The 13,793-nt window shown below is 48.9% G+C and overlaps 2 protein-coding genes across 2 annotated transcripts; one reads left to right on the forward strand and one right to left on the reverse strand.

Annotated features, from left to right (window-relative positions):
- The first annotated feature begins 4,479 nt into the window (after positions 1–4,479).
- Camk2n2 (calcium/calmodulin dependent protein kinase II inhibitor 2) lies at positions 4,480–5,643 on the forward strand. Its single transcript, XM_026389324.2, has 2 exons — positions 4,480–4,674; positions 5,573–5,643. The coding sequence occupies exons 1-2, from the start codon at positions 4,506–4,508 to the stop codon at positions 5,641–5,643; spliced, it is 240 nt and encodes a 79-aa protein (XP_026245109.1). The 5' UTR covers positions 4,480–4,505.
- A 376-nt stretch (positions 5,644–6,019) lies between these two features.
- Eef1akmt4 (EEF1A lysine methyltransferase 4) lies at positions 6,020–13,694 on the reverse strand. Its single transcript, XM_026389319.2, has 3 exons — positions 13,465–13,694; positions 7,948–8,231; positions 6,020–7,459 (listed from the first exon to the last, which is right to left on the reverse strand). Exons 1-3 carry the CDS (start codon positions 13,658–13,660, stop codon positions 7,172–7,174), a joined length of 768 nt encoding a protein of 255 aa, XP_026245104.2. The 5' UTR covers positions 13,661–13,694; the 3' UTR covers positions 6,020–7,171.
- Between the last annotated feature and the right edge of the window lie 99 nt (positions 13,695–13,793).

Here is a 13,793-nt window from a genome sequence, read left to right on the forward strand (position 1 = left end):
TGTTTAGTATTTTTTTAAAAGAATCTTTTAATATTTATCTTTTAGTTATCGGCAGACACAACATCTTTGTTTGTATGTGATGCTGAGGATCAAACCCGGGCCGCACGCATGCCAGGCGATCGCACTACCACTCGAGCCACATCTCCAGCCCCTAGTGTTTAGTATTGACAAAGATGGGAAATATGGGTATTCTCATTTATTGCTAGTAGTTTATAAATGGATACAACATTTTTGGCACTTTGAATCAAAAGATATAAAAGTGTTCACATTGACCCAGAAAGCCATGCTTCTAGGGAACTGTTATCTAAAGAATGTTTGTATCACTGGGTATAATAGCACACACCTAGTATCCCAGCTACTCAGGAGGCTGAGACAGGAGGATCTAGGTTCAAGGCTAGTCTGGGCAACCCGTTTCAAAATAAAATAAAAGTGCAATGGCACATGCCTATAATCCCAGCAAAGTGGGAGACTGAGGCAGGAGGATTGCAGGTTTGAGGCCATCTCAGCAATTTAGCAAGGCCCTAAGCAACTTAGCAAGACCCTATGTCCAAATAAAAAATAACAGGGTTGGGATGTGGCTCAGTGGTTAAGCACCCCTGGGTTCAATCCCTCCTACCAAAAACCAAACAACAAAACATACATTGCCAGTGTATCTCAGTAGCAGTGTCCAGTACTGGGGGAGAAAAAACATATTTGCATTAATTAACTTTTGCTGTGTAACAAAGGATCCCAAATGTAGCAGATTAAAATAACAAACATTTATTACCTTTCATATTCTGTGGAGTGATTGCTATGATTGGGTGATTTTCAGGGCTGGGCCAGCTCAGTAGGAGCTGATGGTCTGGGATGACTTAAAATGGTCTCATTAACATGTTTGGGCTTTAGCTGGGATGACTAAATCCCATCTCTCTGTAGTTTTTCCTCTTCTAATAAGCTAACTATAACTTCTTCAGATAGTGGTCTCAGGATTCTCAGCATCAAAAAAGTAGACATGCCTTGATACATAGGCATTTTTCAAGCCTCTGCTCCATCATACTTGCTAACATCCCCACTGGGCAAAGCAAATCAAATGGTCTAGCCCAGATTCAGAAATAGACTCACTTCTTGATTGGATGAGCAACAAAATATCATGGTCATGCTTTTAAAACATTTGTTCATCGCAGCACTATTTATAATACATACAAAAGAAAAAAGGGGGTGTCAATGTCCAAGAGAAGAGGGCTTCTTGAATAAATCAAACACCCACACAATGGGATATTTGCAAATGATAGAAGAGGAGTTAATGCTATGGGGAAATATATTCTACAGAGAGGTTTAGGTGGGAGAGAAAAAGGGTTACAAAATCTCAATTTTGTGAAGCTACACACACACACACACACACACACACACACACACCTTAATTACAGGTGTTTGCCACTGCACCTGCTCCAGTGTCATTCTTAAAGGTAATCATTATCATTAGCAGTTTGGTATCCCATCATATCTTTCTCTTTTTTTAAAATAATATTTTCACTTGTAGGTGGACACAATACCTTTATTTTATTTGTTTATTTTTATGTGGTGTTGAGAATCCAACCCAGTGTCTCACGTGTTAGGCAAACATTCCACTGCTGAGCTACAACCACAGCCCCAGATCTTTCTTTTACGCATTTACATACTTAAACATCGTGTGTGTGTGTGTGTGTGTGTGTGTACACTTTCCCCTCACATATGAAATTATATTTTCCATATGTTATTCGGTGACATTTTGATAAGCCTTGGAGACCTTACATGTCTGTTTACACAGATCTGCCTCATTCTTTGTGTGTGTGTGTGTGTAATTTATCAGCATCTTTTAAATAGAACAAGTCCTGGAAATACCCTGATGGTAAAGGCTTCCTTTGAGTGGATAGGGTAGGGGCAAAGGGCCTTATCAGAGCATTTAAGAAGGAGAAACCTTCTTAAAAAAAAAATTACCCAAAACTATTTGTAACAGCTTGTATTTATTTCCAAAGTCTGGTGTAACAAAGTACCACAAACTGGTTGGCTCAAAACAACAGAAATATTCTTTCATAGTTTTGGAGGCTAGAAGTTCAAAATTAAGGTTTTGGGAGGGCCATCCTCCCTCAGAAAGATCTAGGGAAGAAACTTTTGTGGCTCCTTCAGTTCCTGGTAGCTTCCACTCCTATTTCTCTGCCTCCTTCATTTGGTCTTTTCTCCTGTGTGTTTCTGTGTGCCTGTCCTCTTCATACAAAGACATCAATGATTGGGTTTTGGGCCCACACTAATTCAGTTTGGCCTCATTTTAATTTAGTTACTTATATTTGTAAGTATTTTATTTCCAAATAAGGTCACAATCTAGGTACTGGGTGGACATGAATTGAGGTGTATGTGAAAAGGGTTCTATTCAACTCACTATATGGCTGTACAGCTTCCACTTGAATAAAAATGTTGATAATTGCCAAAACACTTATTATTTTGTTTGGGACCTATGGAGGAAGTTCACTAGATTTGGGGGGACATTCAAGTGAGAAACAATGTGCCATTACACATCTCCAAATTTTATTTCATTTTAACTGAAAATATATTTTCTTCTCATGAGCAAGGATGCAAACATCAGAATTTTAAGTATAGGATCAAAGTTTAAAGAACTCCTCCACATTTTTATAATATAACTGAATCTTATTTATACACAGTATTGCAATATCTTTACAATATTCCCTTAAGGCTTTTGCTTTAAGCATGATCCAGCATACATAGGAAGGACAAGAATATAATTTAAACAAATGAATTCGGGCTTACATTGTTAATCCCCGTTTTCCCTCATTCTGTAGGGAGAAACGAATTGTTTAAATTCCCCACACAAAGCTGTTATCTTTGCCTGAACAAGAACTCTCATGGCCCCTTCTTTAGCACCTTAGGTGAGGGGTTACTCATTACCTACTGAGACAACATACAGTTTCACTATCTTTGTAATTTGACTGGAATGAGTAGAAAGGGCCTCCGCCTGGGGTGTGGAGTGAACGTACAAAGTGATTATTATCTTCATCAGCGCTGTCGTCACTTTCGCCGAATGTGAGACACCCCCTCCCCTCCAAGGCCTGTGATTGCGCCAGGGCCTTTGCGCGCTAGCAAGCAGGTGACGTTGCCGCTGACGGCCAGCTACGGCGGGGGTGGGGGTTGCCAGAGGTAAGTGGGAAAGAGCTTGTTCCGGTCCAAGCCGCTAGAACTCTCCCGTGGTCCCGGCAACCAGGGCTAGGGGCGCCCTCAGTCCCTCCCTCCCTCCCTCCCTTGCGACCCATAGTGGCAAGCGCCACGTCCTCAGGCTCTCCTGGCTTCCCCGCGTCACCCGCAGCCCAGGCGCCCCCCGCGACGCTGCCATTCATTCCTCCTACACTGCAAACGCGCGGGAGCCTCCTGGGCTGGAAGAACCAAAAGGCGCAGCGGGCTCTTCGAGTCCCGATTTCGGCCGGGAGTCCGCTTTGGTGCGCGATGTGACCTTGGATTTACTTAGACTCCTCCTAGCAGAGGCTGAAATAGACTAAGGAGCCAGAGACACAGTAGAGCAAAGGTTACAGGGGCCAAACATGGAAACAGATTCAGAAAGGCAAAGATCCTAACACAGAGATATACAGGGAGACACGTAGAGATACACTGACATACAGAGACAGACATAGAAAGGCAGTGGGAGATGAACAAACCCTGAAAAACCGCTAGAGATCCGCAGAGCAACTAGGATAAAAGAGCGCGCCAACCACGAGGGCACCACCCACAGGCCTGAGCTCTTCCCGCGCTCCTGTGGATTTGTGTCTTTCCCACTCTTCACCCGTACCCAGAGCTTCCTGCCGCCGCGGTTCTGTTGTCCGCTTTTTGAGTTGATTGCCTTGCTGCTGTTTTCAGGCCCCGAAGGGCCGCGCCAGCTTTTGCACCCCTGCTCAGTCTCCTTTGCACAGCCTTCTGAGCCTTGGTGTCGGACCCTCCCCCTTTCTCTCTAAGTACCAGGCTCGCTCCCAATTTCTCTCTGGTCCCGCCCCTCCCCGCCAGCTCTTCCCAGCGTTGGTCGGTACAGTTCTTCCAGACCCACTGCGGGCCATTCCCCGCCACTGTGCGGGAACCTCCCACTGCTGCTCCCTCCTTTCGGGGGATAGCTGGGCGCGCTTCGGCCCCTCGGCCCCGCCTCTTTCTCCTGGCCGGTGCCCGCCCCGCCTCCGCCGCGCCCCGCCCGCCGTTCTCTGCCGCAGTCGGGCGCTCATCGTCATTCCGCTCTCGCCGCCGCCGCCACCCCCGCCCCCCGCTCACTGCCCCCGCCCCCGCCCGGTCCCCGCCGCCGCCGCCGCCGCCTGCCCAGCGGCCCGGGAGGCGGAGGCGCGGGGGAGGAGGCCCCGCTTGGCTCCGCAGTCCCGGATGCTGCATGACTTCATCCTTCCGCCGGCTCCCCTACTGAGCTAGGGCCGGTCCGGCAGCTAGCCCGCCGCCCGCGCCCCGCTGCAGTCCCGCGCCCGCCCCGCGCCCACCCCGCGCCCGCCATGTCCGAGATCCTACCTTACAGCGAGGACAAGATGGGCCGCTTCGGCGCAGACCCCGAGGGCTCCGACCTCTCCTTCAGCTGCCGCCTGCAGGACACCAACTCCTTCTTCGCGGGCAACCAGGCCAAGCGACCCCCCAAGCTGGGCCAGATCGGCCGAGCCAAGCGAGGTACGCGGCCCCGGCTCGGAGTCGCCGCCTGACCCAGAAATCCTCCGCTGGGCGCCCCCCGGCTGCCGTTCCCTCCGAGTAGCCGCAGCTCCTGCCGCAGACCAGCGCAGCCAGCCGCTCTTCGGCCCGGGTTGTGGGGGGAGGGTCCCTGCTGCAGTGTTGTCCCCCTCTTCTCCTCTCCCGGGAACACAGTGCCCCGGATTCGATCGGTGCTCGCCACCTCTGGAAGCAGAGCCCTGGCACCTGGGCTAGGGGGAGGGGCCGGTCCGGGCATTTGGGGCTGCTTGGAAGTGGGAACAGAATGGTGGGCCAATTCTTTGGGATCAAATGCTCAGTCGGTGGATGCTACGAAGAACCTTCAGGTCCAGAGGGTCGTCCGACTGGAGGGCAGAAAGGCCAGGGGTTCTGTTGTCCTGGTTGTTTGCATGGGGAGGGGGACTTTGTTGGTCCCAGGATCGGAAGAGGGGTTCAAGTAGCAAGAGGTTTAGGTGAGGAAGAGGGTCGGATTAGCTGCATGTTCCGTTTGAGCCCCATTTGAGGAAGGGGTTCTGTTGAACTGAGGGTTGAAGAGGGAGGTTCTATGAGCTAGAGATATCTCTGCTCAGCTCAGATTAAGGAAGGCTCAGGTGGCGGGAGGGTTCGCACTGGGAGGCATAATTGCCAGAGCTTTTAGAAGAGGGGCGTTCCAACATAGGGAGGGAAGGGGGTCTGTGGGAGCGAGGCTTGGTAGCCTGGAGGGAGGCAGGAATGTTTGGATGGGGAAGGCTCGGTGGCACCGGGTTCCGAGGGGGCGTCGCTGGGCCGGGGGGCAGTAGCTACGCGGGGCGCGAGGACGCGGGGCCCATTCTCGCCGCCGCCCCCCGAGGCCGCGCGGCTGACGCGCTTTCTCCCTGCGCAGTGGTGATCGAGGATGACCGGATAGACGACGTGCTGAAGGGGATGGGGGAGAAGCCGCCGTCCGGAGTGTAGACGCGCTGGCTCCGGCGGCGGGCTCCGGGCCCAGCCCCGCAGCGGCCAGGAGCGCGGGCCGGCGATGCGGCTGCCGGCGCCCCCCGCCCCGGCCCAGGAGCCCGCGGGCGGGGGCTGCAGGTCTGCGCCGCCGCTGCCAGGCACTCCGGAGCTGTCCGCTTCAGCACCACGGCGGCGGTGGTAGCGGCGGCGCGGACCCGCCCGGAGCCCGCCGCTGCGCTCATGCACTTTAGAACCTCGGGCCGCAGCCCCACCCCGCACACTGGAACGGACACAGAGACCCGCGGCCCCCATTCCCCGGCCCGCCCCCTCCCGCACGGCTCCCCTGCCCCGCCCCCCTCCGGCCAGTTTGGTCTGCAGACCGGGTGGCTGCCGGTGTCGGACCGCGCGTGGCCAGGGATGTTTGGCTGCGTATTTGCATGAGCTTCCCACCCACCTGAGCCCAGCCCTCCGGGCAGTTCCTAATCCTCACCCCAGTCTGGCGTGACCCCAGCCTCTTTCTAAGGAACTTCCTCAGCACATTTGTATTTTTATATCCGATTCTTTGTTTACTGGCTCCGCTCATGGTTCGTGCCCTCCCCCCACAGCCTCCGCCATGCTCTTCTGCGCCTGGCAGATAGGACGGGTGTTGAGGCTGGGTTGGGACAAGCCCCCAACATGGTAACCAATCATATGGTCAGTCTGCCAAAGCCTCACTCCAGGAGGTTCTCAGGCAGACCCCTTTCCCCCAAGGTATCACCTTGTAAGGGCCCAGATCTGATTTTACCTTGGATCCTTTCGTTCTACCCCTGGGAACCCAAATGGGACTGCTCTGCACCTCTGGATGACACCTGTGGACCTGGAGATGTCCTCAACCCAGGGGTGTCCTTTGTAAAATGTTCCTCCATCCTCGCTGTATCAGGAGTGTGTGAATAAACACAGACCTCCCTGTGTGCATGTGTGGCCACTACTTCAGTCTGCTCAGGAGTGGGGCCAAAATGGGAGGGAGGCAAATACTTGGTAATCTCAGGTGCAAAGTTGCTAGTAGGGGAGGGTTGCCAAGGGAATACAGGCAGGCCAGCCTGAGCTGGGAACATGGTTACCATGTGGCCTCCTTAGGTACATGAACAGTCTAAGCAGGACAGGTAAGCAGTGTTGGGGCTGGAGCTGGGGTTGGAAGCATAAAGCAATCTATATTCAAAGTCTGCTATCTCCTGTACACAAATGCAAGTTGGAAGGGGGCCTCTTAGGCCAGCTGTTGTACAGAAGGGCTGTTAAAATTTACCCCAGGGGATGAATTACTGGTGGTCCGGTATGGTGGAGAAGTTTATGGGGAATGAAGTAGAGTTCAAAGGAACATAAGAAGGAAGCCAGAAATCTAGGATCTGGGGACCTAGCTGGAGCAGGGCTGAATTGGCTCACATGGGCTTGTTCTCACAACCTCTCTCTTGCACATGAGACCTCTGGAATGTGAGCACCTTTGAAACAACCCCAATCCTGAGGAATTCCTGAGAAGCCCAGGGAGAGCTGGAGGACAATGCCTCTGGCCTCACAGCTGAATGGCATTGAGAAAGTCTTCATGATCTGAGTCTTGGAAGAAGCAGGGTGAGGTGGGAGGGCTGGGAGGTGACAGGATCTGGGCTCCTAGGGCCAGCTGGGCCACACTGAGCTCCCCACCCTTGTGCATGAGGTAGAAGTGGTAGTGGAAACCGCTGCCGTAGGTTGCATGCCTCAAGGACCAGCCATATCGGGCTTGGGCATAGTGTCTGGTCCGAAAGTGGGGGGCTGCAGAGGTCATTGAGATGAACCGGCCCCCAGGGACCAGCACCCGGCTCACCTGCAAGGCAGACAGAGAAGCCATCGGTGATGAGTCATCTCCAGGTTCTCAAAGGTCAGTACTGCCCCAGTCAAACCTCAGGTATTACCCTCCATCCAGTAGCTCAAACTTTCCATGGCAAAGAGTAAGCCACATTCTCTGCTCCTCGACATTTCATGAAAGCAGGGCTGCAATCTAAATAGGAGCATGGGAGTTCAGGAGGCATGGCTTTCCTATCAGCTGTTCACCTTCTCAGTCTGTATCACCTGTCTGGAACTTGCCTGTTACCTTACCCCTGATGCAACCTAGTAGCCAAACATTGGCCTTTGTAAGCTTAATCACTCCAGCCCCTTCTAATCTTGATCCAGCTTAACACTCCCATTCTTTAGAGAACTATACTTCTGAGGGTGATCCACCACCTGCTCCAAACCAGACCTCTAGCTTTTGAGTTCTTTCCATCCCCTCATCCCCACCTCTTAATCTGCCCTCCTCTCTTGCTGATTCCTCACCTCACTGAGCACCTGGTCCACAATGTGGATACCTTCAGATGATATAGTCCAGGGATCCTGTTCCCCAGCCAGCAGGGCATCCAGTGTGCCCTTCTCAAGCACCACATCAAAGGAGCCACTAGGGAAGGCAAGCATCCGCACATCCATGGTCTCCCAACGCAGCCTGGGTATATGGGCATAGCGAGCCTGCATGGCAGCCACCACTACTGATGAGTAATCCACACTGGTCACATCAGGAAAGCCTCCAAGGAACAGCTCGTAGCTCAGAGCACTATTCCCGCAACCTGGTGTGGGATGGAGTGGGTGGCAAAAGAGCTAGGTTAGTTTTGGTTCTCACCTTCCCTGTTATTCATCGTGGCCCCACATTTTCTCTCAGTCCAAATCTTCTAGTACTAAAGGAAAGGCAGAAGTGTTCAGAAAACACATAAACTTTGGAATCACGCAGACCTCAGCATAAACCCTGGCTCTATCATTCCTGGCTGTGTGAACTAGGGCAAGTTGTTTCAATACCAATAACTTGGATTTCTTATTCAGAAAAATGACGATAACAGTCAATAGGCTACACAAAGGATGCAACACACTAATTTAAGAACTAAAACATCTGTTGAATAGCTGAAGGAGGTCCATGCTTAGGAATTCAAGGGTCTGGATTCTGATATCCCTAACCACACCGCCATGGAAAAAATCATTTGACTTGTTGAATTTCAGTTTCCTCACACTCAGGATGGTAATAATACTGGTATTATTAGGACTGTAATCTCAGTATTATTCTAATCCCTAACCTTTTAGAAGATCTTGGAAGATATCTACCCTGGAAAGGTTTCGTGATAGGAGTTATTATCTTACTTTGATTTCCATGGCAGAATTGGTAAGTGAGGGTAAACTAGGTGGGGACACACAGCAGGGTTGATCTCTTATAATTTTTCATGTACATATATTTTTTTTAAATTTTAGCTGTAGATGGACACAATAGCTTTATTTTATTTATTTATTTTTTTAATGTGGTGCTGAGAATCAAACCCAGTGCCTCACACATGCCGGGCAAGCACTCTACCACTGAGCCACAACTTCAGCCCCTCATGTACATATTGAATGCTACATATTGGTCTCTGTTGATGAATAAGAGTGCCTTCCTTCAAGAAACTCATGCTCTGGTGGAAAGGAAAAACATGGAAACAGGCAACTGTCACATAATACAATAAGTATTTCAATAGGGACAGGCTGTGGGAGCACAAAGAAACCCTGATCCCACCCCAGGTGGATTAGCCAACAATTTTAGGGGAGCTAACAAGCAGTATCTTGGAGAATCACAACACTGATGGGAAATGCTTAGAATGCAATCTCAAAGAGGAACGGTTAGAGAAGGGTAGAGCTTAGAGTAGATGTGGATCTATATCACAGTGGACATGACTACTTTAAAATATCCAGTGGTCTCTGCCAGGCCACCCTGTGGCCAGTCTCAGGCTGAGAATGGGACAGGATGATAGCTCTTGGCAGTCCCATGGAGGGGATGTTGGATCTTAGAATTAGTCTCATTTTAACCCTCATTTGGTTCCCTAAGAGGATCACAGGATCAATTGTTGAGATATCCCTAATCTGGCAGAGCTTGGCACCTAGACAGAGCATCCAGAAACAGCTCACCAGTCCTCAGCAGTCCCTTCCCATGCTCCTCCTCAGGCCCTGGGGCTCAGGGAGAGTACTATCTTGCCTGGTAAAGCCTAACACATGCTTCCCCATGTTGGACCTGCAAGCACTGGATGGCATTTTTTAAGAAAACTTTCACACTTACAAAGCAGTGATTTCTGCCTCAGTGATTTGGGTCCACAATTAAGAAAGGGATTGGAAAGAACACTGCCTCCTAAATGAGGCCTTAGGGAAGCAAAGCCCTGGAGAACTGACCCAAATCCAAGAACACATCATATGTGGATCCAAAGCTATGAGGATGCTAACCCAACACTAAGAGTCTGAGATGTAATCCTGAATGCCAATTCATTAATAACAAAAAACAGCCATCGTTGGAACTGGACAGTTGAATTCTTTGGTCAGTCCCTTTTCTCTATAGGAAACTAGAAGCCAAATTATGATCAGAAGATTCCTAAAGGATATGGAACCAAGCAAAGATGGAAAATCTGAGAAGTATACTGACAGTAAAGCAGAGACAGCCATCCATATGCATTCACCTGCCATGAGAACAGTCTATTTATAGGGACCAGACACACAAGACTTCAGTCGGGATCTCTAAACATTCATGGATAAACTGTCTCTCTGACTTTCATTTTCAATAATAATGAGGGCTAGGGATATAGCTCAGTGGTAGAGTGCTTTCCTAGCATGCACAAGGCCCTGAGTTTGGTCCTCAACATGTGTGGGTATGTGTGCATATGTACACATGCACAAACACACATGCACACACACAAGCATGGTTCAATAATAACAGTGATTATTAGCCAGTAACTGAAATTAAAAAACAGGTACTATGCTAACCATTTCATAAGAACTGTCTGTTTATTTTCACAATAGATCCATATAGAAGATACTATTATATTAACATTCCCACTTCCTAGATGGGGAAATTGAGAAACGTGGATAAGGAACATACCCCAAGACTACAGTCAGATGTAGAGTCCTAATTTGGACCCAGACCTGCCTCACTCCAGAGCCAGAGCTCTTAAATCACAATGCTCAACTACCTTCCAAGTTTTGAGAGGCCCACTCACCTTCAGTAGTGACATTTCATCTTTATCAATAAGACCATTAAGCTATAATTCACAATGTAGTCACTGGACCAGTTTCAACAGAATGCTAGATATCTCTCACCCATCTGTGTGGTGCAGCAGCAGAACTAGAAGCTCTGGAGTCAGAGTGTACCCTACTTCACCTTGCTGCATGATAGTGGTAGACACTGTCAATACTCTGACCAGATCTCCTCGGAGTCCTTTAAGCAATTTTTCTATGTCCCTAGGTTGTGGTATATGTTTGCATTGAAGTTTGCATCTGTGATTCTTCAGGCTGAAATTACACTTAGGGAAACTTTGCCTGACATCACAATTTTGCTTGGCTTCTTCCCTTTTGTTACCCCAATTTCTCACCAATATCTTCTGGGAGCTCTTATCTAACAAATGACTTGGACATGATTCTCATCTCAGGATGAGAAATTGCTCTTGAGAAATCCATAGCAATGACCCATAGCAGCGGTTGCCAAATCCAGCTCACCACCTCCTTTTGTAAATTAAGTTTTATTAGAGCATGGCTATTCTTATGTATGTGTTTGTACAGTACAATAGCAAAACTGAGTAGCTGTAACAGAGACTGCAAAGTTTAAAATATTTACCATCCAGCCATGTTCTGAATAAGACTCTTAATATTTTTTTTTAGAGAGAGAGAGAGAGAGAGAGAGAGAGAATTTTTAATATTTATTTTTTAGCTTTCAGCTGACACAACATCTTTGTTTGTATGTGGTGCTGAGGATCGAACCCGGGCCGCACGCATGCCAGGCGAGCGCGCTACCGCTTGAGCCACATCCCCAGCCTGACTCTTAATACTTTTAACTTACCTTTAGGGAATGATTAAATAAGTCAGAAAGGACCCAGCATGTTCCATGGCATCTACCAGATACCTTATGTTTGTTAAGGTGGCATGTAACATATGGTACACCCCATGTCGAGGGTCCTATTGTTAAATCTTTGGAGATCCTTTCTGAAAACTCTTCGCTTTTGATTTTTAGACTTTTCACCCCTCCTATCCAGAAAAGGCTACTCTCAGTCAAGCAGATTTAATTTAAGACAGAGTTACTCTGCCAACCGCCAGCATAAGAATCAGCTGTGGGGCTTCTTGAAAATAGATTCCTCAGTTTGGGAGGCAGAGGCAAGAGAATCATGAGTTCAAAGCCAGCATCAGCAACATAGTGAAGTCCTAAGCAACTCAGTGAGACCCTGTCTCTAAATAAATATAAAAAGGGCTGGGGATGTGGCTCAATGGTTAAGCATCCCTGGGTTCAATCCCTGGTACAAAAAATAAAAAAAGAAAAGAGAAGAAAGGAAGGAAGGAAGGAAGGAAGGAAGGAAGGAAGGAAGGAAGGAAGGAAGGAAGGAAGGAGAAAATAAATAGATTCCTAGAACCCATCCCTGGAATTAGAATCTCAGGGTGGGGGTCCAGCTTTCCAGGTTATTTTGATGCACTCTACATCTTTAAAAAATAGCTCTATGGTAAATCTATACATAAATCATTTAGTTTACAATCACAAAATTCATGAACATTTACCTCTGGGAGAAGGGGTTTTGGGAGGAATTACACAGAAAACCTTAAATATACATGAGGCTTATTGTGCCAGGCCTTGCTCTTTCACATTCATTCAATCACCTTAGAAAATCAATATTTAAGTACTCATTTTTTAGAGGCTGGGAATATGGAGGTACAGAAATTTAAGTACTTTGATGACAACACACAGCCAGAATTAGATGAGCCAAATTCCAAACATGATTAGCAACTTTCACAGTCCAAGTTCTTTTTTTGTACTGGGAGGGAACTCAGGGGCACTTTACTATGGAGTATATCCCTAATGCTTTTTATTTTTATTTTAAGACAGGAACTTGCTAAATTGCTGAGATTCTCACTAAATTGCAGAGGTTGGCACTAAACTTGCAATCCTTCTGCCTCAGCCTCCGGATTCACTGGGATCACACTGCACCTGGCCAGAACCCAAATTCCTCACCACTAGGTTATACTTCTTTCTAGTCCTAAGTGCACACACACGCATCAGATTTATTATTCATATCTTACATAGATATGGTATTACAGGTATCAAATATTTCACTTACAAAGACTTTGACGCTGAAAAATAAAAACTATAATTGGTAGGAAGACCTTTGCTCCATTCAAGCTTCACTATGTGCCTCCAAGGCTGACAGAGGAAGAGAACTCCTAGTGGGGCAACTGGACCTCTCAGAGCCCTACTTTGCATCCCAGCACCTCTTTTCCACAGGAAATCACACCAATCTCGGCCGCAATCTCCACTTCGATCTCAGAGGGCGCTGTTTTTACCTTCACTTCACACTGAGCATAGGACAAAGTTTCAGTCAGGGTTTGGAGAGTGCTAACTCCCTCTAGGTATCAATGGTTCCTGGTGCCAACTGGCGCAAAAAGAAAAGCGCTAAGCAAAGTGCTCGAGATGCCTGCATTTGTATTATCTCGTATGAAATCCTAGTCCCATTTCTAAAAATGAAACTGACGCTCACAACGGATTCATTACTTGTCCTAAGTTATACTGCCAATTTGTATTGGGACTTGAACTAGGTCCTCTGCCTTCTCCAGGGCCAGAGGTTACCCAAGAGTCCGGAACAGGGTCCAGGATCACTCCTGTTTGCCCTGGCTAACTACAGCTGGATTCGGAGGTACTGGATCTTAGCTTCCCACTGGAGTCCACTGAGAGGGGCAAAGAGACAAGGAGAAAGCGGATGAGGTCAGATCAGGCCTGATGCAGCCTGATCTCCTGGCCGGGACAGCTCTGGGGATACCCACCTAGCACGAGGATACGGTCCTCCGGCCGCAGCTCAGGCTCTAGGAGGGAACGGAAGGAGGAGAAGTCCCCGAACCACTCGTAGGGCGCAGAGTCCGCCGCGCCTCGGTAGCGCTGGTCCCAGTACTGAACCTCGCAGTACTCGAAGTTCTGATCGGGTAACTCCGGCCCGGGGGCCGGGGCCCAGGGAGAGGCCATGCCCTAGGCACTCTCCGGACACTCTCCAGGCACTCTCCAGTACCCGACCTACGCAGCCAATCCGGAGGGTGGGATGTGGTGGGCGGGGCCCTTGTGTCTCCGCCCACCACCTGCAGTTGCTCAACACAAACAC

Source organism: Urocitellus parryii, chromosome 2, assembly GCF_045843805.1.
Source record: "Urocitellus parryii isolate mUroPar1 chromosome 2, mUroPar1.hap1, whole genome shotgun sequence".
Taxonomy (NCBI): Eukaryota; Metazoa; Chordata; class Mammalia; order Rodentia; family Sciuridae; genus Urocitellus; species Urocitellus parryii.